Source organism: Corvus hawaiiensis, chromosome Z (assembly GCF_020740725.1).
Source record: "Corvus hawaiiensis isolate bCorHaw1 chromosome Z, bCorHaw1.pri.cur, whole genome shotgun sequence".
Lineage (NCBI taxonomy): Eukaryota > Metazoa > Chordata > Aves > Passeriformes > Corvidae > Corvus > Corvus hawaiiensis.
This window is the reverse complement of record NC_063255.1, coordinates 57568284-57595459: the sequence shown is the minus strand read 5'-3', so window position 1 is coordinate 57595459 and position 27176 is coordinate 57568284. Positions and strand designations below refer to the sequence as shown.

The following is a 27176-nucleotide window of genomic DNA, read 5'->3' as shown; positions in this document are numbered from 1 at the left end:
GTCTTGAATCATGTCATCCTATACTTTTCTGGTGAGATTTTAGGTTCTATTTTTCATTTATTCTTTAATTTAGGTATATGAACACAGTTTTGGAATCTGGACTTTAAAAAGGATGCCTTTTATTGATTTCAGAGGTGTAGAGCTTTGTGTAGAGCTGAAAAAATGAAGGTATTAAAGGTTATGCATATCTACCATACTGGATATTGGCTGGCTTGTTTGCTTTTTTCTAGAAAGTTCTGTAAAATAAAATAGTTACCACTTTGTATCACTTAAATTACAACTGCTACAGGCCTGCTACTGAGTAGAGTTCCAAATCTGCTGGACTCCTTCCACCTCAGTACTATTTATGGTCTTCTGTGCCGAGAAACAACTGAAAATATGTTGACATTTCCGTAAGTGAAATCCATATGCATGTACAGAAGATTTCCTACTTAGTGGTGCATGGTGGCTCTACATTCACACCATGGTCTTCATATCATGAATTCTTATTGTGGAGAAGTAGGTGACTAATGGCAGGACTTAGGAGCAGTTTTAACACACACCTGGTTACTGATTTTGCAGGGTAATCTCTGCTTATTTAAAGGCAATGAACCAAATGTTGCCATTTCATATTTGCGTAAATCTTGAAGTAAAATGAGAACTGAATTTGACCCCATGTTTTTCAAATGAAACAAAAACAACCTCTCTCATCACTAATTCAGAAAATCTGGAGCTAATCTTGTTTTAGCTGAAGGACAGTTATATTTTGCAGTTGAAAAATAACGTGACTTGTTTTCTGTGAAAATGTTCTCTATCGTGTTTTAAAACCAATACGGTTAAATTATGTTAATCCTAAATTGGAGATATTTTTAAGAGTTTAGAGACTCTTTAAAGAAGATTATTCCTATTTAAAAAGGTATTTTGTTTAAACTTTTTAAAATACTTAGTAACTTTTTTCAGACCAGTAACTTTTACTCTTTAACTTCCATTACATAGGTGGGTCTCCTGGTCCTGGTGGGCAGTTGTCTGAAACAAGTCTTGCTGTAACCGTGATGATCCCTTCCAATGATGACCCTTTTGGAGTCTTCGTTTTAGATCCAGAGAGTCAGGACAGAGAGATAGTAGAAGATATTCTTTCTGAAGATGATCTTTCCTGTATTACAGACTTCACCATCTGGAGAAAACAAGGCACTTTTGGGGTTGTCCGTTTAGGTTGGGAAATACTGTCCAGTACGTTTCAAGCTGGATTACCATCAATGGTAGACTACTTGTTGCTGGGATCATTTCCAAGTTCAGTACAATCCCAGCCGCACATGAGACGCCATCACAGTGGAACAGATGCTTTGTATTTCAGTGGAAAAGAGGATGCATTTGGAATTATTGGTCTGGAATACCCATACAATGGAAATACTGCAGTAAATAATTTTACATTTTCAGCATGGTTAATTCCTAATGTCAATACTGATGGTTATATAGTTGAAAAGGATGATGGTAATGGGACCTTATATTATGGCGTGAAAATCCAAACAAATGATTCTCATGTTTCTGTAGTGCTTCATTATACAGCATTAGGATCCAATATGACATACATAGCCAAAGCAGCAATCCTAAAATACCTGGATGAAAGTACTTGGATTCATGTTCTGATTACTCTGGATGAAAGTATAATTGAATTTTACATGGATGGAATTTCAGTTCCAGGAGGAATTAAGAGCCTTAAAGGAGAAGCAATTGCTGATGGTGAGGCAATAGGTTGTATTATTTTTCTTCATATGTAAAGTTCTGCAAAATATAAAGAGTCTAGCTCCTTGAAAGATGTATGTAAAATTCTGAAATTATTATATCTGATTGGTTAGTTAAAAGGAATGCGTAGAAAATTCTATGGATTTTCAAAAACTTTATAAATGAAAATAAGAGCTGGGAAGTTTTCAAAAAGCATCAGAACTGTAAGAGAGCTTGGATTGCAATAATTTGAAAATAATAATAATTATATTTCTATATGTATTTTTATCATGTATTATATAGTTACATATATTTCTAATTGATAATTTTCATTAGATTTACAGTACTGTGGCTAAGAAAGAATGTTTTTCCTCTCAATTTCTGAAACAAAATACAATAATGTTTTTGATTCTAGTTGTGTATTATATTACAGCTAGGCCAATATTTTGTAAGCAATAGAATTTTTCAGGGTTTAGATTTACTTAAGCATGTATTTACATGATATATGAAATTTTTTCCCATACATTTAATGATGTTCCAAATAAAATTAGCATGTATACTTCAGTTCTTCTAACTCAATATTCCTGGATGTGGCTTTAGTCATGCATAACCATTATGGACTTTTACATTCAACTAGCATAGCAGTGAGCATCACAATAATTCCTTTATAAAGTCAGGTATTGTATGGTGGAAATACATTTATATTTGCTCTTTCTTTTGCAGTTCCTCACTCTTCCATGTGCTTTTTTATTTCATAGCAGTAATCTCCATCCTTTTCCTTTCTTTCTCTCCTTGTCAGTTTCACAGGTTTTATTTCATGGGGTTAGGCAATGAATGATTATCAAATTCTTGAATACAATCTCCTCTGTAATCAAAGAAGGAAAATTATAAAAACATAGAGTAATGTTAAATGCATATACATCTACATGTATATATGTGTACAAACATAAAGTGAGCATAAAGAGGAGACTTCATTAATTCTGGAGTGTAGGATTTTATTTCTCCCTTTAATTTCCTGGTAGTTGAAGTCTAAGAAATTTAGCCTCTGTAAAAAAGTAGTTCCTCTGCAACAAAGTAGTGCCCCTGCAATTAATAACTTCCATCAGACGTGCAGTACTGTAGCTGAGAAAGGATTATTTTCCCCCTCAGTTTCTAAAACAAAGAAGTGTGAAATGCAGTAAGGCTTTTTTTGCTAGAAGGATATGTCTGAGTATTTGCAAATTTTCCATATTAATGGAGATGATGTGTGCTCGCTCTGGGGGTGCTACAAGTATGAGCTAAGAATTTAATCTCTTTCCATTTAAAGTTGGATACTATGGTGAGTACACTAGCCTGGCTTTTCTCACCATCCTCTGCCTTGTGTCTTGGGACCATTAGCAGTTGCTGTGGTTGCTTATTTCTAGAAGTGACACGCAGTGGCACATTTCCTTCCAAAATCAGAAAACTGCTGAAGAGATATGTTCGATGTGTTTTAGAGTGATAGGAATGAGTATGAGCTACCAGCTTAGTATATTTGTGAAAAAGGGAACTGTCATCCTCTGAGTTGCTGAGTGGGATAATTGTTTGGAGAGAAAGAAATGTTAAAGCATTTGTAAAAAGTGCTTGGAATTTGGTGTACATTTCTGAAGCCCCTCTTCCTGTGCATTAGGGTACAAGCATGTCCAGTGTGGCTAATAGTCTGATAACAAGAATGGATTCACTGTCCTAGCAGAGGGATACAAAATGGGCAAAGCAAGTGTTTGGCAAAAAAAAAGTGAGATGGGCTGCAGCCGGGCTCTGCACATTTTTAATGGAACGAGAGAAGTTTTGAAGATTCATTAAGATAAAGGATGATGACAATGTTCAGATGGAATTAGTAGGATGAGAAACAGGAACGGTCTAGGAAGGAATTATTTCACTTGTGATGATCTACCTGTAACACTGAGATGAGGCTTGAGGAACCTCCCAGTCTGCATTTCCAGATCAATATGATTACTAATCCAGGGACAGTAAACAATTTACCATAGATTTTTAAATAGTTATGTATATTATCTATTTTGAAAAAGAACCCAAAACAATGACATGAGAAAAATTCTGATTTTCTTCTCAGGTCCAGGAATAGTGAGAATTGGAGCAGGAATCAATGGAAACAGCAGGTACATGGGTCTAATGCAGGATGTAAGGCTTTATGAGAGAAAACTGACACAAGCAGAGATCTATGAACTCCATGCAGCTCCTGCAAAGAGTGACGTACACCCTGTCTCTGGGTATTTGGAGTATCGGCAGGGAGAAACCAATAAATCATTCATTGTGTCTGCAAAGGATGACAAAGAGGAAGAAGGAGAGGAGTTATTCATCCTAAAGCTCATTTCTGTGTGTGGTGGAGCTCGAATTTCACAAGAAAACACAACAGCAAGGTTAAGAATACAGAAAAGTGATAATGCTAATGGTTTATTTGGTTTCACTGGAGCATGTATTCCTGAGGTAAGATATTCATAAGGAAAACTAGAGGAGAAATTTTAGACACAGCCAAACTAATGGCAAGGCTAACTAATATTTGAAGGGCCTTGATTCCACATTGTTAGTTTTTGTAGTTAAGCAAAATTTTCTAGAATTTGGAATTGTGTAAGTTCTGTTAATACAGCCTCAGTTACACTGGCATTTGCAATATCACTTTTTTTTAAATACCCCCAAATTATTTTTATTAAGAAAATTTATTTTATTACATAAACTGAAGACTAAGGCCTAAATTTTCCTAGAACAATTTTTTTCCTGTACTTCTGTAACTACTGAGACTGTAACCTGATGTCATCTTGGAGAGAGTTCATTTTCTTCTTAGTTCCTGATACAGTGCTGTGTTTTGGATTCAGGATGAGAATAATGTTGATAACACAAGGATCGTTTGGCTGATGCTAAGTCAGGCTTCCCCTGAATCAGACTTTTGTGTCTCATGCTCTGCTAGTGAGGAGCTGCTCAAAAAGCTGGGAAGGAGCATGTCCAGGACAGCTGACCTGAACTGGCCAAAGGAACATTCCATACCATAGAATGTCATGTCCAGTATATAAACTGTGGGACTTACCTGGAAGGGAGTTGGTCATTGTTTGGAAATGGGCTGGGTATTGGTCAGCATGTGGTGAACATTGTGCTGTGCAGCACTTGTTTCTCCTGGGTTCTATTACAGCCTCTCCCTCGCTTATAATTAAATCATCATCATTATCGTCATCATATTTGATATGAATTCACTTGATACTGGCTGGAAGCTGCTGTTTTTAAACATTAAATTTTCTATGGTGGGTGGCCACCATATATACAGTATGTGAACTTGAATCTTCTTTTGAGAGGATTGAAATAATCATAATTAATTTGTAGGTTTTTAATTTTTATGAGGGAGAAAGACATGATACCTATTTCTATTATTACTAGATTATTTCGGAAAACAAATTGCATACTGCTTTCCAATTTGGAACTCTTATGACCTCTTAAGTACATCCTTTCTAACTGAAGTCCTTGTCTTTGAAGTGTGATGTGTTTGAAGGCAACCATCTTGCCTGAGTGATGCTAGTTTTCAGTTTGGTTCAGTTTGCTTTCCAGGTGCCTACCATCTTGTATCATAATAGATTACAGTTTCAAATGCCACTGGTAATTCTGTGATACCACAGATCAGCAGCCAAGCATGAAGCAAAATTAAAAGTTTATACGGTGTGTTAATTGTTTCTCCTTTATCTTATAATATTCTTTTATCAGTAGTTTAATTTGCTTGTATCCTTACCTGTCTGTTAAGCAGCTTAAGGCACATTCAGTACCTACACTGTGTTATACAGAAGCTCTGAAATTTATCTAATGCTTAAGATAGCTTTACCCTTTCTGATAATTTTCAAATGAAATTATTTTCTATTTTAGTTTGATGATCATAATTTTTTAATATACTTGGCCGGTATCAATAACTGATTTGTTCCAAATATGTGAAATTTTTGCTACTGAAGGCATGTTCTTTGCAAAGACAGAATTGCAAAGAGTAGTGTAGCACAAAAAGTTTTTCAGTTTTTCCTGAATGATGATAGTATAGTTTAATTTAAACGTATCTCTTTTGTTCTCCACAGTGTTTTTAGTCAGGGAAAGGAGGAATACAAATCTTTCTTAAAATTAAAATAATTGACATTAATATAAAGCAGTAGAGTCATCTGCCTTTGACATACACATTTCAAACATATTGATTCTTGTTTTGTGTCCAAAAGAAACAACGGAGTACAGTTACTGGCTGACCTCAGGGAGAAGCTATTGCAATTTCCATTAAGATTGTTCCACCATCAAGTTCAGTTTCAGCTTCCTATTTGTCTGAAAGTGCTGAAAGGAACATGACAGCAATAAAAAATTGCTGAACATTTGACTAGCATTAGAGAATTCAATCTTTTACCTTTATTCCTTTGATTTACTTTGATCCTAACAAATATGTCAATTCTTGCTTTCTTCCAGACTGCTGATGAGGGTTCCACTATATCCTGTGTCGTGGAGCGTACAAGGGGAGCCCTAGACTATGTGTATATAAATTACATTATCTCACAGGTTGATTCCAGTGGCATAAATTACTCTATTAGCGATTTTTCTAACAGCAGTGGCACTATCACATTCCTTCCTTGGCAGAGATCTAAGGTAAACCCTATCTTCCTATTAACTATTCATCCTGTCCTTTGCAAACCTGCTGGAAAACACCTTCTGAGGGTGCTTGACTGGTTTTCATACTAAACAGTCTTTCCTTCACATGGCTTTTATTATATTTTGTAGATTTTTTTTCATCTGTGACATCTAACAAGTGATAGGATAGACGTCCATATATATCTGCGTGCATATCACTTCAGGGGTTGCTGTGCATGCATGAATGCTTAAATGCACCTAATGCATAAGATATGTTTACATATATGTATATATTAAATCCATGTCTATCTATATGTACACTTCATAGATACATATACATATATATCTATATGTATACTTCAGGTAGTCCTGAGCTTGACTAGTGGATCCAGTGACTTTTGAAATTGGAATATGATCAGGTTTTGATCTGAGTTTTGGAGCTCAGTTTTATCTCCACAACAATTAAATAGACAGCAGTCAACTTCAGTGCTGTAATCAAGTGTCTTGCAGCTGTTTGCCACATTCTGTCTCTTTTGATTAATCTATTTCTGTGAATTTGACCCCAACCCACAGCACAGGAATTTTACATTCATCTGAAGAAGAGATGTGGGACCACAATACTGTAGGAAGTTAATGTGTGTTTTCTATGAGTGTTTGTTAAATAGAAAGGGGGGATTGAGAGTAGAAAACACTGTCTTTAATTTCACGTCTATCATTCTGCTGAAGTCAGTACGGACTGAGTGAAACCTACTGACATAATTTGTAAAGATCCCAGTGACCCCACTAGAACTGTGGATCTGGTCCCAGTTAAACAATGTAATTGATTACAGCTTGGCAAAAACATGTGATTTTGGAAAACAGTATGCTCCTGACAGTTTATTCAGCTTTAATTCTCTATTGAAACATATTATGGCATTACATATAGTCATTTAAAGTAAAATTTGCCAAGTTACTCCAGTCTGACAGCATGGTTGAGGCCTGACTTATTTTACATAATGGCAGAAAAGACCGTGCTCCATTGCTGTATGGTCTAATATACAGTCTGCATACAGAGGACCTAATGGTCATCGCCCTAAGAAACAGTCTGGGAGCAGTTGCTCATCAGGTGAAAAATCTTAAGAGAATTTCCATTGACTTTTGTAAACTATTCATTCCCATGGCTCTAAATATGATCAGCTACCTAAACGTTTTCTCCTATATGTTTGTCATATATTATCACTATATATAGAAAGCTGGAATTGTCTGAGATTAATGTATTAGCCTATGCAGAGCAGATTATGTTACCTGATAGTATGATCTGTAATCTCAAGTGTCAGGTGGCATAAAAAGCTCACTTCACTTGCTCTCTAAATTCGATTCAACACTGTAATGTCTCTGGAAGCTTGGTGAAGGTGTTTTTGGAATGGTTATTCTAAACTTATTATCCTAGAAATTAGGTTAAGTTACATGGAGAGCAAAAATATTCTCTACATTACTTTCTGAACTCACAGCGGATACAGCTGATTGACTGAAAAATTAATTGTTTAATGGGCTATAAAACTCTTAACGGATGTATGTTGCATAGTTTGATTTCTCCATGATTTGGTCCTTCTCTAGGTCTTAAACTTGCATGTTATTGATGACGACATTCCAGAGCTAAATGAGTATTTCCGTGTGACATTAGTCTCTGCAGTATCTGGAGATGGAAAACTAGGTTCAACTCCTACCAGTGGAGCAAGTATAGATCCAGAAAAGGAAACTACTGATATCAGCATTAAAGCCAGTGATCACCCATATGGTAACAATGTTGAAGATGATAACAGTCTTATTGCATATTTATGTATACTTCTAGCTCAAGAGGTAAAAATTTGCCTAGCTCAGATAGATGAGGAAGCAATGCCAAGTATTACACTTTATCTAACTTGAGATTAATTCATGATATTTAGACAAGAATGAAAGCCAAATTACTTACTCTTGAGAATACTACAAAAAAGGCATTAAAACTGCCTGGACCAAACATATGGTCAAACAAAATTGCATGTTGTTGATTTTATGCCAGTTTTTGTGAAATGAGAATTCCTAATGGAGAGGGACATTTAAGCATGCTTATTATTATACCAATAAGTACCCATTATTATGACATATTTGGGTTCTTTTGGGAAGAGTTGAATTCATTCTTGTGATATGTTTTTTTAAGACTGTCATGAATATCAGTGAGATAGGGAATGATACACAGCACATTCCTGGAAATAGCGTGATTGAGTCCTAAAGGCATATTAATATTTTTTTTAAATTTCATAAACATTAAATATAGATATTTTAAATATTTTTGTTTCAATTTTTTATTATAATTTGAATTTGGTATGAGAAGCCATGTAAATAGTAATTTTTGTCTTTCAGGTCTACTGCAGTTTTCAGTGGGGCCACCTCCTCAACCCAGTGATGAAATGATTCTGCCAGCCTCTTCTGTGCCCCATATCACTGTTAAAGAAGAAGTTGGACACATTAGATTATTGGTAGTTCGTGCACAAGGGCTTCTTGGAACAGTTATTATGGAATACAGGACAGTGCCACTTACAGCTTTCAGTCCTAAGGATTATCAGGTATGGCCATTGCCAAGGTGTGTAATTATTTTAGAGCTATTTGTCTTGGAAATAGCCATAGTTTGAATCTTTTATCTTAGCTGTGATAACTTTTCACAGAAACAGTTTGTTTTATATGGTGTTGTGATAGATAAATGCATAGTACTCACTGTAAAAATATAAATTGCTATGTGCCTTTTGCCTCCTTTCTGTGCAGCATCTTGTGTTTCCTAGGAAAAGCCTCTGAGTTTTATTTTGATATCTTTAAGAAAATTGTCAATGCAGCAAGAATGGAAGTACATCAGACTTTATATGAGCATACAGGTGCATGTACAGGTGAAGATTATATTTGTATGCATTAGGATTTGTACATATTCAACAACATAGCTTATATGTATCTGTGTTTGCTTGTTAAACTGCTGATTGTGCAGAAAAATGTAGATAAATGAAGATGCTCATAAGTCAGTGAATTTAGATTGCTATTTGTTATAACAAAGACTCAGCAGATTTTTTTAAAGCCAAAGTGAAGAAAAGTAGGTGTTTTGACAAAGTCAAAAAGAATTGAGGTTGAATTTCCTTTTTCATTTGGATGAAAACACTAAACTTGAACAAAAATGTGAAGACCTGTCATATTTCAGGCTGTTGGGGGCTCAATGGAATTTCAGCCTGGAGAAAGATACAAGTACATTACTGTTAACATCACTGACAATTCTATTCCTGAACTAGAAAAAACTTTTAAAGTGGAGCTGTTGAACCCAGAGGGAGGAGGTAAGGCACACACATTAATCCACTGGTTGTATTTTTGTGATCTTTACTCATCCCTTAAAATCTAACCTGGTGAACTATTTCCATGTTATTTCTAAAGACACACCCTCCACACAGCAGCAATTCTTTTTAGAAAAGAACTGTCTTTCAGATGTTTTGTTAATCACTGCTGTAAGCTACCAGATCTCAAAGAAAGTATATTACTACCATGCATTAGGTCATTAAAAGGCAATTTCTGCTTTTTAAATTACATAATTTCATAGTTGGTAGAGAAAATTAAAGTAATGTAAAAAAAAATTACTTTTTTTTTTCTTTAAAGTTGCCAATATTTAATGTTTTAACAACCAAAGGTGTGCTTTTTATCTACCACTTGAGTGAAATTGGAGACATTCCAATAAACTGGTTTATAACTGATTCAACTGGATTATAGACTGAGAAAATTGTGGGTTTTGAGATGTTTGGAGAGTTTAGCTGAGTTGGAGAGCTAGCTAGAAGCTAGTGTAAATCCTGCTGTGAGATGTTAGTCTTACAACTGTTGGCAAGCATCAGTGCGCCTGCCGCATAAAATCACTTCTGCCTTACAGAATTTATTTCCATTGCAAAACATTTTTAAGGGAGATTTCAAGGCTGGTTGGAGGAAAAGAAGTAATTCAAAATATTGAGAGCCATAAAGTGTCTTTTTAACTGATACTATTTTTCTAAGCAATTCAGAATTGTAAATGCCTTCTGGAAAGTTAGATCATACTAACTTGAATGTCTGTGCTGCAACGTGGCACTATGGTGCTATGCTAGGATTCTTTTGATAAAAATTTCAGAGCTTTCATGCATGTGGAATTTTTAGTAAGTAGTTAAAGTTTAGTTAAAGTAGTAAGTTTAGTAAATGTACTTTTCTGTTTGAATTTTTTTGGTTAGAAAACTTACAGCTAACTTCAGTAATTTACTAGAGGTAGATACCCTCTGAACATAATCTTTTTGAGCTTTCCAACACCATTGTAAGCACAAAACTTAGGGTAAAGACTCCATCAGTTAAGCTGTCATTTTTTTCAATTTTCTTACACAAGGTATTGATTTATGAGGAAATGCTAGAATAAGAGAGTTTGACAGGGTCTGGCTAATGCTTCCCTCTGCCCCTGCCCCATTTCTAATTTCTCCATTAGGATTGAGAAAGAGGGAACATAGAAGGAATGGGAAAAAAAAAAAGATAAAAGAAAGTTGTATGTGTTTTCTTGCCTTCTGACTTCCTTTTGCTGTTTCCAATGCACTAAAGTAAACAAGAGGTGGCCAATTCAATATTTTTTTCTGGCTTTTATTAGGAAGTCTGGATAGTTTTTGAAAATTGGTACTTTCCTAGAATACTTCTCTCTCTTTTTGTGTTGTCCAGAAATGTTTAAATTACTTTCTGCTTTCCCTTTATTTGTAAATGTATATACGTGTATATATCTGTATGTCTGTCATCTTAAAGTTGCTGAGCTCTTTAGAAATGATGGAAGTGGTAGTGGTGATGGAAACATGGATTTATTCCTTTCAAGTGTCCCTCAACATGGTAAGCTCTTTTGTTTTTTGATTAATCCTATATTTTATTTATAATTGTAATAGCTGTCATAATTACTATGCTTGATGCAACTTGATGCAGCTTGTCATAATGTTTCTTTACATGCAGTTAGAGCTTATTAATTTAGATTTAACATAGAGTTTTGTCAAAAACATTCTTTTCCATTTTAATATAGGGGTAATTTCACTAGCAGTCAGTGTTTAGTGTAAAGCAGAGAACAACAGGTTCTTATGTCATCAAAACTATATTGTTATAAAACACAACAATATAATAATTGCAGAATTAAAGTTTACAAATTTATCATTGTCTGAACATTGTCAAATTTTCCTGGGAGAAAAAAAGCAAAGGGACTTTTTAAATTGAGGGTAATTTTCAAACTACCTGATTGTATGCTTTGATACATTCTATGTATAATTTTGATCCCTTCATGGCAAAAATACTCTTAAAGGAAACTAAGTTCTGTTAGATTTTTAATGAAATAGTCTGATTGTTTTTCATTTTTCCTCTTTCTTCAAATTTCTATTTATGTCATGACATGCAGAACACAATGATAATTTCATATTGAAAAAAAAAATACCAAGTGAAAAAATAACATAGAATATATGGGAAAACCCTATGCATATAGGACTTCAAATTAAAACCTACAGATGCAAAAATGTGATATGAGCACCCATTATGCCAATAGAGTAATTTTTTTGTTTGTTTGTTTTGTTTTTATTTTATTTGACATTCTGTTTCCCTTTTACTTGTTTCCAGAAATGTTTTTTTTAAGTGCCAGACTCTTTTTCTCTCTGAGCAGCAAGTTATGTCACCTAAGACAATCTCTTTAGAAGTAGGATTTACTTGACTTGATGGTGGTTTTTTGTTGTTGTTTGTTTGTTTGTTTGTTTTGTTGGGTTTTTTTTGTCTTTCATTCCAGCTTATGTTAGGATGAGACCTGCATTCATCTCATCTTTCTGCTTACAGTGTGGTTTACTACGTAGCTCCTCACTGTCCTAAATGCTGCTCCATTTTCATTCATTAAACCTGTAATTTTATTTTGGTTTCTCCCTTAAAATAATATTTGTTTTTGTTGCATAGTTCCATAGAAGGACTGACAGACTGGCTTACTGAAAGTCAGTTCCTATTCCATACAGTTACCATGCATCTAAAAAAAGAAAAAACCAAAGACAAACAGCATGGATACTTCAGTTATACTCTCTTTTGTACTTTTATAGCATATTTCTTCAGCTGTTTTCTTTTATGTAAGAAAACATGCTAGATAAAAATAATCCTTTTTGGAACTTGCATTTAACAGCTAGCTTGGGAATTGCATCCCACATCCTTGTGACTATTGAGGCTTCTGATGATGCTCATGGTGTGTTTGAGTTCAGTGCTGAGTCCCTCTTGGTGAATGGAACTGAGCCCGAAGATGGAGATAGCAATGTTGTGCTGCAGGTTAGAAAGCTTTGAGTCTTATATTGCTGCATTGTACTCTTCTATCTGTATTTACTGGTGTTCTGTGATGCTTTTATCATTAGTCTGTGGGGTTTGTAACAACTTTGTCATGAACATTTCTTTTTCCAGTCATGCAGTGTTTGCTAATGTATATTATTCAGCTTGTAACTAAAATAATAATAATATCCAAAAACTTTAAATCTTCTACTTGTTTAGAATCAAGGGACTACTATCTCAAAATAACTGTTGATAATACAAGTTCAGCAGAGCTAAGATAATAAAAACTGCATGTTTTTAAAACACAGACATATCTTTAACTCATCATGTTTTTGTCTTTGCTTAATTGCATTTCACACTTCTATGTTTTTCTTTCTCATAGAACAAAAATATGTACATCTTTATATGTTTTACTTAGGTTGTGAGAACTCACGGAGCCTTATCTCAGGTGACATTGTATTGGATCATAATCTGCGATTTTACCAATGACCTGATCTCTACAGATGGGAGTGTAACATTTGATGTTGGCCAAGCAAGAACAAATATTACAATACAGGTTTCTCCTGATGATGTTCCCGAATTGGATAAGATATTTTCAGTTTTGATCATCAATGTCTCCCATGGTCGTCTTGGTTATCATACTAATGCAACGTTAACTATTTTAGCAAATGATGATCCATACGGAGTCTTCATCTTTTCTGAGCAAAACAGACCAATAAAAGTTGACGAAGAAACAAAAAATGTCTCTCTGACAGTTATAAGATGTGGTGGTCTCCTTGGTACAGTAATGGTGAAATACAGAACTATTGGTGATGAGGAAAAGTCGCCCTTTCTTCCACATGATGTTGTCAGAGCAATAGAGGGAAAAGACTATATACCCATTACAGGTTATGTGATCTTCTCAACCAATGAAAGTGAGGCCACAATATCCTTGCCTATTTTGGATGATGATGATCCAGAGAGGTCAGAATCTGTTTTTGTTGAGCTAAGCAGTATTGCTTTGATCAAGAAAGTTCAGGATCGGCCAAGTAAGTGTCTTACATAAAACCTATAATTTAACTATCAAGATGAAAATTTATATGTAACAGGAGAAAATGCAGCAAGATAAATGAAAAACTCTTTACCTCTACCAAACTCTATATAGTTAAGATATCTCTGAGTTACCTGACTTGTGCCTGTTGGCATTTATTTCCTTTGGCACAGTATTTTATTGGAAATGCATGAGTATTTATTTATCCCTTTTGCATTGTCTTATCCAAGGTCTTTCAGGCCAAACATGTCACAGTTTTTGGTTTTGCAATAATATCTGCTCATTTAGCACTGTTTCTGAAAGTTCAGTAGTAGGAAATAATTAAGCTAGTTTCTCATATTAAAATACAAAAAAGTGTTATTAAAAAAAAGGGATGTAGAATTAGTGACATGCTGCTTTCTTAGTGTTGACAATTTTTACTTCATTTCTCATTCAGATAAATTCATGTCATTACAGCCTGATTTGTGCTTCAAAGATTCAAGGCATATTTAATTGCTGGCCTTACCCCCAGCTTAAGGGGTAACTTCAAATATAATTCTACTTGGAGTTGAAATCTTACTTATATTTCATCATATCAAGAGTAAAACTGAAATTATTCTGAACTGTATTGATCTTACTATGAGCCTTATGGATAAATAAATAGATATATAGATAAATTCACAGTACCTCATTTTTTAAAAAAAATATTCCTTGTGTGCTCCACAGTATGGTAGAATAATGTTACTAAAAATTCAGATTTTCTGCCAGAATGTAATTCAAACACATGTATTTTGATATGGTTTGTAGTTATGCTTGTCCAATTGTAAAAAAAAGATAATTTTCATGAAAACAGAGACAGCCAAACTCACATGTATGCCTATGAACTCTATAGCCATGAACAGTAAGCATTTCAGGCACCCCTCACCAAGTTTTCTTTATATTTCAGTTATAAATTCTCCTCGACTTGGCTTAGTGGGTGAGACAATAGCTCATGTGATTATCAATGCCAATGATGATGCTTTTGGAACACTTCAGCTTTCAGCTTCAGCTGTGCGTGTTGCTGAAAATTATGTTGGACCAATCATTAATGTGACCAGAACTGGGGGAATATTTTCAGATGTTTCTGTGAAATTTAAAGCTATGCCAATAACTGCAACAGCTGGTAAGAAAGCAAAATAGCAGAAGTATGCAGTCTGTGTTAAAGCTGAAACACACAAGTGTTATATATTTAACACTGGTTTGAATATATATGTATTCAAATATATATACTTATATTTATATACTTATGTATATATATACTTATATATATAACCAGTTATATATATATTTATTCAAATATATAAACCAGTTTAATATATATTCAAACCTATTTTATAACAAGTATGAAATATAAAGTAGTAAGGTATTGATTGTGCTTAGCAAATATGAATCCAACACCTAGGGGAAAGTTTACACAACATCACTGGATAATCTAAAAGTGAAATGAGGGAAGGAATTGGGGTGTTTGTTTACTTAGTAGCACACCACAACTTAAATGCCTCTTCCCACCCCCACCCCTGAAATACCATAGCAGTATTATGTAATAATGATTTAGTCCCATGTACATATTTAAATCCATCATGTACTGCTTAGTTGAGCTTATTGAAGAGGAAGTGAGAGCTGGGGACTCAGCTGTAAAACAAACAGGGAAAAATCAATCAAAACCCAAGGAGACTTGTACTTCTGAAAATGGAATGTAAACTTCTACAGTTAGTCCCTGCTGTAGAGAAGGTACATAAAGAAAGGAAAAAAATTATGAAGTCTGCAGGATCAAAACCACTTAGGCAGTTATAAATTGAGTGCACTGTATTTCAGCTGTGTCCAAATTGAATAGGTGGATGGTGCATGCTCTGAGGACTTTTAATTTTTATGTAACAGATTGTTATAAATTAAATGTGTAGCTAGATTTATATCAGAGTATGCTTTCAATTAGTTTCTGAAGCAGAGCTGTGATCTAATGTATCACAGATGTTCCTGTGAGACAGGAACAGTTCCTAGACAGTTGAGACAAAGTTGAGACAAGTTTGCCTAAAATGAGGTTGACACACAAAATATGCCCTTTACTGAAATCTACCTTGACAAGGTGCTTCTGCTCACTTTTATCTATTTGAAAGATGGACAGCAATTATAAATCAAAGACAGAAACATCTTGGTAGTGTGGCCTTGTAAACAGCAGACACTAATGGACCTTTTGTAACTACCTCTTGGTCTAGCAGTGCTAATCTGTTTTGGTCAAACCAAGTTTTGCTTCGATCCATCCAGACATCTAAAAGGCAATGGAAAGTAAAAAAAGAAAAAAAAAAAGCAAACAAACCTTTTGTTGTGTGTGGGTCTAAAGATAAAGGAAAAGATCCCATAAAAACACAGAGGAATGCATGTATAAGCAAAGAGAAGATGGGTATTACTGATAATGTTCACCACACTGAACCATAAATCATTGATGTTATCTATGTTTTTTTTGCTTTGGGCATTTTCATCTACAAATCTAGGTGAGGACTACAGTGTAGCTTCATCAGATGTTGTCTTACTAGAAGGGGAAACAAGTAAAGCTGTGCCAATTTATATAATTAATGACATCAATCCTGAAGTTGAGGAGTCATTCTATGTTCAGCTGCTGAACCAAACAACAGGAGGAGCCTTACTTGGATCTTTGACGAGGGCAATCATAACTATTGAGGCTTCTGATGACCCATTTGGATCCTTTGGTAAAGGAGTGCATATTTTCTTTCTTCTGCTAACATTTTTTTCTGGGGATTTGTGGGGGAGCTGCTACTTGGCAACTGGGTAAAAACATTCAGAAGCAGAAGTGTGGGTGTAGAGAGTAAAGGAAAAGATAAGATAAACTGAATTAAAGATAAGATAAACTGAATTAAAACATATAATAAAGGAGTAATGGCCTTAATATAACAAAAGGCCTTAATATAACAAAAGGATTGAGCCTCTTGGAGGCTCTGATCCATGGCACCAAGCAGTAGAACAAGAGGCAACAGACAGAAACTGATGCCCAGGAAGTTCACCTGAATGTGAGGAAGACCTTCTTTACTGTGCAGGTGATGGTGCACGTTGAACAGGTTGCCCAGAGAGGTTGTGGAGTCTCCTTCAGTGGAAACGTCCAGGAACTGTCTGGACACACTCCTGTGCCATGTGCTCTGGGATGACCCTACTTGAGCAGGGAGCTTGAACCCGATGAACTACAGTGGTCCCTTCCAATCTGACCCATTCTGTGATTTCTACTTAACGTGTTCCAAGTTAAATAGTTTTGATTTATTTCATAGTCTAAGACCTTAGAAACAGTTCATGGTTAGCCTCAAACAATGGGGAATAGACTTTTTGGATGAGGGCTTAATTTTCATGCTAATTTTCTCTGTAGATGAAAATATGAGAATTGAAAGTTTGCTTTTAGGTTTAAACCTGATTAAAAGGGATTTACTTGTGCAAGTAAATGCAATCAAGTAAAATAAAACTCTGTACTTTAGGAACTGATATATTTACTTTTGGTTTTATTGTTAATGCACTACATCTCCCTATGGCGTACATCAGTTTTTCAGAATACTGAATTCACTGTGGAGGAGCCTGAATTTGGATCAGTAACCATAAATCTGCCAATAATCCGCAATGCTGGGACACTGGGTAATGTTACTGTTCAGTGGGCAGCTACCATTAATGGACATCCTGCTGCTGATGACTTGCAAGTTGCCATGGGTAATATTACTTTTGCCGCTGGGGAAGCTATTCAGATGTTGCTGTTGGAAATCCTGGCTGATGATGTTCCAGAAGTAGAAGAAGTAAGTAGAGCAGTTATGCCTCTCTTGAATAGTACTAGAGTTTTAACTTGTATAAGAAATGTGTGCAGATCAAAACAAGAAATGTTATGGCAGGAAGCTGCAAGAAGTTCTGATTTTATTTTGCTTGTGATTATTTTTAGAAATGGCAAAAATTGTTTAGCTGCCTTATTTGTTTTTCTTTTTTTTTCTTTTTGAGATTGTCCATGTAGAATTAACTCAGGCCTCCAACGGTGGTGCTATCGGCTTAGATAGCATGGCAAATATTGTTATACCTGCCAATGATAATCCTTATGGCGCAGTTTTCTTTCATCAATCCTCATACCGAATTCAGGAGCCACTAGAAAGAAATTTACTTGCAAATATATCAGTCAGGAGAAGGTCTGTATAATATTGACTGATTTTGAATCTCTTTTTTTTTTGTTGTTTTTGTTGTTTTGGTTTGGTTTGTTTTTTTGTTGGGTTTTTTTTAAATATAATTTTAAATGTCATGCCCTTGTATAAGTACTTGCATCAATTTCCTTATCTGCTAACTCTTTTTTCATATACATTGATTTTGAACTAGATGTCTGCTTGTTAGAAATGTACATAAAGTACTTAAATGTAGTATACATTTGTGGTATGAATTCAGTGTACACTGTGTACTGTTAAAATTGTCAAGCCATTTAAAGCTGCAAACCAGCCTGCTCCTGTGATGTGAACTGCAGGACAAAGCGTATCAAGTGTTGTTTGATGTAAAACAAAACTAAAAGGAGAACAAAATGAAAAGGAGAACGAAAAGGTTTTGCACATGAAGTATGGTATCCTGATGACACCTCGGAGGAATGATGACAATGCTAGACAGCAGAGGCTTTTTCTTCCTTGACAATCCTAGAAAGACTAAGTTAATTCCCAGAAACAAATGTTTGCAAACATGCACACTTAGCAGACTGCTATCCAAGCTATAAACAATCAAACCTGCTCTCCAAAAAAATGAATTACTCAGTTATTCTGGTATTAGCTTCAAGGGAAGTCACTTTAATCAGCTGTTTGTAACTTTTCAGCAATTCAGAAGGGGTTAGTTAATTTTGTTCATTTTTATTCTTAACCCAGTAACATATAGAATATTAGACATGTTTTACCAGCTAACATAACATTTTTGTTTTAATGTCTTTTAGTGGGGGAAGGTTCGGTCAGCTGCAAATATTTTACAGCACTTCTGAGATTGACATCGTAGCTCTTGCCATTGAGCAAGGTGAGGATATACTGGCCTATTATGAGTCTCCTGTACAAGGAGTTCCTGACCAGCCATCCAAGACCAGAGTGAATGTGTCAGCAGCAAGTGATCCACTGCATGCCTGTGCAACTCAGTGCCTAAAAGAAAAAGCATGTTCAGCCTTTATATTTTCCAGTGCCTCTGAGATTCCACTCTGCCTTTGGCTGACAACAGAGATCAGCCTATTAACTAATATGTCAGGATTGTGGACCTACAAGAAAAACATCAGCAGTACATCTACTCTGTTTAGCACACAAGCCATTGCTGGAAGTGACTATGAATCTATCACAAGACAGTGGGCCATCATGCAGGAAGGGGAAGAGTTTGCAAATCTCACAGTTACCATACTCCCTGACAGCCTGCCAGAGCTGGATGAAAAATTCACTATATCCCTGTTGAAGGTTGAACTAATGAATATCTCAGCCAACTTAAAAAATCAACCAACTATCGGACAGCCAAATACTTCCACAGTTATCATAATGATGAATGGGGATGCCTTTGGAGTATTTAAGATCTACAGTGTAAGTCCCAATGCAACAGAGAAAGGTCTGTATATTGAAGTAGAAGAACGCCCTCAGGCCAATGTGCAGCTAATGATACATAGGACAGAAGGCAGCCTGGGACAGGTGGCAGTGGAATGGTGTGTTGTTGGTGGAACTGCTACCCCAGACTTGGATTTTGTCGGAGTTGGTGAGATTCTGGTGTTTGCTGAAGGTGAGGCAAGGTTTTGCACTAGCTTCTCTTGTTTAAAACTAAAGAAAACACAAAACAAACACACACACAGAGACTGAAAAAAAAAAAAAAGGATGAAACGTATAAATATTAAAGTATTTTTTAAGAAATATTGCAGTGTGAATGATAAAAATAACATTTTTACTAAATAACTAAGGAATAATGTTGCTGAAATAGTTGTGGTATCAAAGATAATGAAAATGAGAATCAGGCCTAATTGCTCTTTTGTTAATCTTCAGTCAATACAGTACTAATTTTTGATGAAAGATCTTTTTCAATTCTGAGGTTGTATTGATTTTGTAACAGAACAGGATATTTTAAAAATTTCAAAGAAGAAAAGTCTATGGCAGGCATTATTTGAGCACTGTGCAAGATGAAAAATGTATTTTATATTTTTAAAGTCTGAGATGATTGAACAGTTGTTTTGAAAACAATTTATGGGAGTGTAGTAAAGATTCTAGTGTTCATTTAACTTGCTAAATCATCTGAACTCAAATGAAGGGTTTCCAGGAATGATTTGGAATCTAACATGTAATTATATTAGTGTTTATGAGTTTACAAAATTTATTTTCAAAATACTTTGAAAGGCAATATAACAAAAAAATATGTGTATCTGGTAAACTGATACAATTATGAGTATAGGTTATGCACATGCCTTGACCAACAGGATTATGTTGCAAATTGTAATGTATTATAGAGACTGGTAATTGATTTTGTTTGCTGCTTACATTGTCATTCTTTGATATTCCAGAAGACAGGTAACTAATACAATGATAGCCCACTTTATGCATTTCCTGACCCAGTAAATATATAGTCAAATTTCATGTACTTATGTCTGTATGTGGTTCATCAGAAAATGTATTTACTTGGTAATTCTTTTTACAAGAATTATATTCCCCTTTTCTAATTAAAATTTGAAAGCTGGAGGACTTATAAAGCAAATAAGAATTCTAGGCATTCAGAAATTATGTTATCATTATTAATTTCTACATGGTATATTTAATAATTTGTTAATTACATTGCCTAATATAGCTTTTTGTTAGTAATTGAATAAATTTTCATAATGACATTCAATAACTTCTAGACAGATAAATAACTAAAGATTCTTCATGTCCTTTTCTATATTAGTTAATTATTTACTACTAGAATAGATGATTACATCTTTTTAAAAGGTGATTTTCATGTGAACATGTAAGTATGCGTATGTTCTTCTACTTGCAGGTGAAACTAAAAAGATGGTCACACTGACCATTTTAGATGATCCAGAGCCAGAGGATAATGAAAGCATCATAATCAGCCTGGTGCATACTGAAGGAGGGAGTAGGATTCTGCCCAGTTTCGACACTGTCACAGTGGTTATCCTGGCAAGTGACAATGTGGCAGGAATCGTTAGCTTCCAGACAGATGGAAGGTCTGTTATTGGTTGTGAAGGTGGGTTCTGTGTGTTGGCCACACTCAGTTTAACATGACCTTCCATCTCTGTGCTTTCTGTTGATAATGATTCAGTGATTATTTCACTGTTCAGAGAATGCCAGCAAAGAATAACCACATACTTAGCACACATTTATTTATCTTTTAACTCTTGCAAACATAGCATTTAAAGGAAATCTGTGGAAAAGATGAATAGACCATTTCCAAAACCATTTTATATTTCATCATCTGTTCTTTTCCTTTCTTTTTCTGAAGGTTGTGCCTTGCTTCTATTGGTGTTGCATTTCTAAGCTCCTTTTAGCATTTCTCATTCATTTATGCCATATTCCAGAACTGTATATAACACCCGTCATATTACTAATCTTAAAATTAATTTTAAATCATCTGGAAAATATTCCTACAGGAAAAAAAAATAGAAAAAAATCTTCCATCTTCTAAAGCTTCTCTTTATATTTTTTATGGTGGATCATTTTAGGAGTGTGACCATCTTGATGTCATCACTTAGTCATGACTTTTGAGAGCGATAAGAGTTTGATATCTAGTGTCTACCAGTGGTTTAAGAGAGCATGTTGCATGTTTTACCTAGGGTTTGGTACAGTTCTGCATAGGACAGTAATAATACAAATGGTGACTGCTTTTGTTAGCCTTTGCTGGAATCTCAGTGTATTGCAGTTTCAAATTTATTGATGTGTAAACTGATGGGTAGAGAAAACTAACAGAACAGAAATTTGCTGTCCAGGAATATGTGCACTGAATTTTCTGTTGGAAGAAAAAGTCTATCTCAAAAGAACATGGTCTGGTTTTTTCCCATAATGAAAGGACACCATAAGCTTTTGGGTTTTATTTAGGTACAGTTTGTGTTCATTCTAGTGTGCCCAGTTTCCATCCTTTATTACTCTGCATTAGCGGTTCTGATCTGCCTGACAAGCCAGCTGCAGTCTGGCAGTCTAAGAACAGTTGTTAATGAGCCCAAAAAATTAATACAAACCATCTCATTCCCCAAGGTTACGAAGACGTTATATACTTTCCACTGATTAAATATTATTCATAGCATGCTGAAGCTGAAAGCTTTATTTGGAGCTGAAATACTCTGCTATATAGAGCACACATATAGTGCTATAACTGATTCCAATTCCTTTAGTGTGTGAAAAATAATGCATTGCATTATAGCAAGAAAAAACAGCCAAACTGTTTCGCTTGGATAAAAAAAGGGGATGAGCTAAGGCCTTCCTATGATTTCAGTGGTTTTATTTCACTTTCATTATCAAGTTTTTTATTATGAAAGCGAACATTATCAGACATAAATCCAAATAGTGTTACCTTTTCTATTTATTGTACTATTGAACAGTTTCTGTTAAGCAACTCAATATTATTTTCAAGCTGTGCGTATTATTATTCCTGTGGGGAGGAAAGAGTTGAAAAAATGAAGATTGGTGAGGAAAGAGAAAAATAAGTTTGGTTTAGAATTGTTTTCGCTTAAAGACCAACCCTGCAGGTGGGAGATGTTAGAAAATAATGAGTGTGAGAAAATTCAGGTATTTGTGTTTGCTCTGGATTGTTGGCTGTCAACTGAAGAGGAATGGAATTTTCTCACAAAAGATAACAGGATGTTGTTAAAGACTTAAAAAATTTTCCCATAGACTTAGATCTCTTTGTAAAGGGGAAAGGGAGTTAAGAAGGCTGGTGAAACACAGCCTGGTGAAGGATTTGTGCATGGTCCAGGCCTTTTGATATGTAACATAGCTCTCAGGCCTGGGCAGTTTTAGCCCTGCTAATATGGAATAAACTTAACAGTGTATATGTCTCTGCTTTAAGAGTTAAATAATGGAATAAATCTTTTCTTCACACTTCAGCTGTGGGTCATGGCTGTCTTGGTGTTGCCTGCATATTCAGTTCACAAAATCACCATATTGAGGGCAAGGGCAGCATTTAAGTATAGGCAGAACATGCAACAGTTGTATGGCTATGGCTGAATTAGATGAAAACACACTGCAACAGCTTGAAATAAGGAACAAGAGAAGAATGGATGAGGTCCCCTTCTTCTTCTTGATAAAAGCAGAAATCTAAAGAAAGATTTAAAATGGTAAAATATTACTTTAAAAAAAGACAAAATAGTGAAATTAACCTAATAATACTTTCAATCTTCAGAACTCAATTTGTATTTGTGTTTGTATTTCTTCCTGGACAGGAATAACAAATATTTTGGTAAAGCTGGCTGAGCTTTACATGGGTCAGTAACTGGCTGCTGGAGGGTCTTTAAATTGTGATGAATTGTACTTCAGGTTTCCATCTTTGTGCTTGGATTACAGTGTATCAGGATTCTGCATCATAAAGTGTTTTCCAGTCTTCAGTGAAAATTTGTTGTATTATATAATGTTGCATTGAAATAACCTTCATCTTAATTGTGTGTTCTGTGATGATAGTAAATTATTATTCTGTCAAATATTTATTTGTTTGCAATGGACGTGCAAAATTCTCAAATGGGATAGAACAGATTTCAGGGCAGTGTTAAATGATGTGACAGATTAGCCTGTAAACTGTCAGTCTGTCTTCAGATATCTGACAGTAGAAGCAGAATTCTTACGATGTCAATGATTTTGAATTCCTTTGTTCTCTTAGAACTAGTGTAGGACAACTTAAAACAAGGCTTAACTGAAGTTTGAAATGGTGAGACTGATAACATACTAATTCTACATATTGGAAAATTGGTGGATACAATTTTCGTATTACTTCTTCACAATTTTATTTTTCAGTTTATTATATTAAGGTCTTTTTAAGTTTGTTCATATCTCTCTCATTGGTAGCCAATATATTGGCATTTCTCAAATATTTCCTTACCAATCAGGGAACACATCCAGAAAGTGATTAATTGTTTTCTGCCAGTTTTAGATATACAATACTGTCCTGCAATATAATATGCTAAAATAACCAGATAAGCATCCCAGTTTGGTGTTCTTTAAGTTACACAGTCAGTGAGAGTAGCTGTGCTGATCAATTCTGTTTGCCATGGACTATGAACATAACAACCTAACATCACATCTGCTTTCCCTTTCACAGATACAGCTTAGTGTTTGTCAGTAGGGTGGCTTTTAAGTGTGTACATAACACATGGAATTAGTCCCAGTTTCACAAGAGCAAAAAAAATTCAGTTCAATTTATAGCAATACTAAGAAAGTAATTTTCAGTCAGTTGAGGATGGACTTAAGTTTACATTATTATTTCCAAGCACCTCAAGATTATAAATTTCTGCATATTCATGTCCTTGAAAACTAATTCCACACTGTATATGCTGGAAAACTTCCATTCTGTGAACTGGAAAAATGCTGTTGACATACAGATGGAATACACTTATGTATTATAAATAAACATCTGTCCTCTAATGTGAATGTATTGCATAATTTTACTAATGCTACCTGCTGATCTATTTCATATTAATACAATACATTAATTTTACATGCCCATATTTAAAATATTTAATGTTACATCAAATATTTATTTTGTATAAATGTATATAGATATTTAATATGTCATAATTATATAAATTTTCTTAGTTTTTCAAAGCTTTCTAAAGAGTTTACTCTTTAAGTGACCATTTGGTTAAATATTATAAATGTGGAAAAAATACTATAATTACTTCTTATAGATGCATATTGTCATTTGATACTTATTATCTCTGAAATTATAATCAATTATTAAAAATTAATTTTAAATTATGAAACATCAATGTTTTGTTTCTAAATACTGTCCTTTTAAAATTATGAATTTTTATTCTTCTTCTGGATGTTTTCTAACACTGATAACATTTGTAAATTCAAAGTCACATAAATGGAACTCGCAGGTAACTACAAGCATTTTTCTGCATGCACTATGTAAAGTCACAAGGCAGTGCAGATACTAGGAACGTGTATATTCCTTGCCAGTTAGCTGCTGTAGAAAACTCTGTGTTAAAGCTGTGTAGACAACATTTATTCAGTGTGTAGTTCACAAACAGATACTGCTCTTCTTTTTGTGCATGTTTTGACAGCAGTTATGCATATGTACCAGGTTCCTTTATATTTTGATAATTCTTTCCAAGCATTAACTAAATTCAGAAAAACCCAGGAGGAAAGAGTTTAGATTTGTGGGGGTTTTGCTTCAATATTAAAAATGAGGGTGTTATGTAACTACTGGAAGCTCACTATTAAAAATATTAAGGTTTTCCAAAAAAAATACTTCAACTGTGATTCATATTTTTGGGTTTTCATTTTAATAGTTGAATTGTAGAAGAGGAAAGCCCAAAATCTTGTGGTTTGTCCTTTGTTCCTAGGAGAACAATTGCAATTCCATATTGTAAGAACGGCCCCAGGACTGGGAAACGTTACTGTTGAGTGGAAGATAGTTGGACATAACGTACAACAAAATTTTGAATACTATTCTGGAATACTCTTTTTTCCTGAGGTAAGTCCGTAAGCAAATCTAATGGCTACAAGAGAGTATTGTAATTTGAAGTGAGCTGAGGAAACAAGTATGCTTTCTCTTGATGTGATTAATCTGCAGGGATATATAGTTTTATAGATATATAGATCTGTTATAGTTTTCAATATTTTAACTTGACATTTCTTAAAAGTATTGTTTAAAATACATATGATAGAGTGGCATTACTTGTATTCTGTACACTAACGACTAATCAGTTTATCAATAAAATTTATAGGGGATATTGAATACAACATTGTATGTTCACTTGCTGGATGACCATATTCCAGAAGAAAAAGAAGTATACCGGATCATCCTATACAACATCAAAACAGAAGGTAATGCAGAACTACAGCCTGCTATATCTGCTATATCTAAAATTGCCATTTAGTAGTGTAATATTTTTGTGTGTATTAATCCATTTTGGAAGTGTAGGACTAAGAATATTGAAAATTTTGCAAATTATGCAAAATTTATTCACATTTTACTGAAACAGGCTTGATACTTCTGTGTATATAAGTATATATATCATACAGGTGTAATTAAATAAATGGATATTTTTATCTTTGTAAAAAATCTTGTCTATCAAGCTGTCTTTCTGATCTGCCCCTGAATTAGAGGAGGTCAGAATATTTTACTCTTTTATTGAAATTATAATGACAAAAGAAGCATGAAACCACATCCCTTCTGAAATACCCTTTGTTAAACAGGAGTTAGTGTCTAAACACCAAACTAACTTGGCATGGGTGGTGTTGCTGATAGGTGCCTTGCCAACTTGCCTTAATAATTTGTTTACTCTTGTAACCCTTCAGGATAAGTATAAATTAATACAGTTATTCATCAAGGCAACACTTGTTGTGATTTCTTAATGGAATGATTGAGAAGTTGAATATAATTTTAACTTTTGTAATGAATTCCTGGAAGAACTTTCTCTTTCCTTTTACAATAGAAGTAGTTTAGGAAAGTTAACATTTAACACTGTCTCTTTAGATTATCTTGTTTCTTAATACAGTCTTGAACTCTACACTTATTACACATACAATTCTTGTTGTGATTGAATGTTCCTGTGTTTGCTATAGAATGCAATTACGTATACATTCCACACCAACTTCACTGAGCATGCCATGTGTTTGGTTTGATTTCATTTGCGGTGTTACTGCCTGTCATTTGTACATAGTAATAGCAGTAATGGAAGACAAAACTTTATTTACCTAGCACTTTATTAACTGCAGTCCATTGATTCTTTTGCAGGTGTTTCTCCTTCTGGTGCTGCTGTTTTGGACAGTCAAGGATATGAAGCTGTTCTGACAGTAGAAGCTAGTGATGAACCACATGGAGTACTGAATTTTGCTTCTCCATCCAGGGTAGTTTTACTTCCAGAGGAAAACAAAACAGTTCAGCTTTTTATTAACAGAGAATTTGGATCTCTAGGTTTGTATAACATCTCCAAGAGAATTTAAATTTTGTTTTCAAAATCATTAGACAAATGAAAACCATGACAGGGAGGCTGGAAATTCTGGAAAATCTTGGGTACAATTGATATTTTCAGAACTTCTAGGCCCCTTACTGCAGGCTTGGAAACTAAGTTTTTGTTAAAAGTGAAGCTATAGCATTTAATTCCATAGCAAGGGGTCTGGGAGCTGTGGCATAGCTAGTTGACTGTTACGGTTGTACTTTTATGTCTAATAAATCTGTCTTGAAGTGTTAGTCTGTCCAGAAGAAATAAAAAACATGAGAAAAGGATCTTGTATGGAATTATCATTCCCACAGTATCCCCTCTATAAACTTCCAGAATCTGACAGTTTAGGAATATCCCATGGAAAAATTTGCCTCTGAATTCAGTTTATGCCTC

General features: G+C 34.5%; 1 protein-coding gene across 19 annotated transcripts in view; it reads left to right on the top strand.

The window, feature by feature from the left end:
* The window catches only part of ADGRV1 (adhesion G protein-coupled receptor V1), a 310923-nt gene that overhangs the window by 43229 nt on the left and 240518 nt on the right, over nucleotides 1–27176 (top strand). For 17 of the 19 annotated variants that reach the window (XR_007201087.1, XR_007201088.1, XR_007201086.1 and 14 more), the window contains 18 exons: nucleotides 976–1719; nucleotides 3791–4164; nucleotides 6154–6330; nucleotides 7909–8089; nucleotides 8692–8894; nucleotides 9512–9641; nucleotides 11101–11181; nucleotides 12488–12627; nucleotides 13043–13652; nucleotides 14580–14795; nucleotides 16162–16377; nucleotides 17213–17457; nucleotides 17654–17835; nucleotides 18612–19423; nucleotides 20663–20872; nucleotides 25179–25309; nucleotides 25563–25662; nucleotides 26576–26755. Coding sequence is in view for 15 of the 19 variants with exons in the window: in XM_048292637.1 (XP_048148594.1) it covers nucleotides 976–1719; nucleotides 3791–4164; nucleotides 6154–6330; nucleotides 7909–8089; nucleotides 8692–8894; nucleotides 9512–9641; nucleotides 11101–11181; nucleotides 12488–12627; nucleotides 13043–13652; nucleotides 14580–14795; nucleotides 16162–16377; nucleotides 17213–17457; nucleotides 17654–17835; nucleotides 18612–19423; nucleotides 20663–20872; nucleotides 25179–25309; nucleotides 25563–25662; nucleotides 26576–26755 (4932 nt within the window). In the remaining 4 variants the exon portion in view is untranslated. Of the gene's footprint in view, nucleotides 1–305; nucleotides 393–975; nucleotides 1720–3790; nucleotides 4165–6153; nucleotides 6331–7908; nucleotides 8090–8691; nucleotides 8895–9511; nucleotides 9642–11100; nucleotides 11182–12487; nucleotides 12628–13042; nucleotides 13653–14579; nucleotides 14796–16161; nucleotides 16378–17212; nucleotides 17458–17653; nucleotides 17836–18611; nucleotides 19424–20662; nucleotides 20873–25178; nucleotides 25310–25562; nucleotides 25663–26575; nucleotides 26756–27176 lie in introns of those variants that run through there. The other 2 variants (XM_048292645.1, XM_048292641.1) reach the window with 2 other exon arrangements.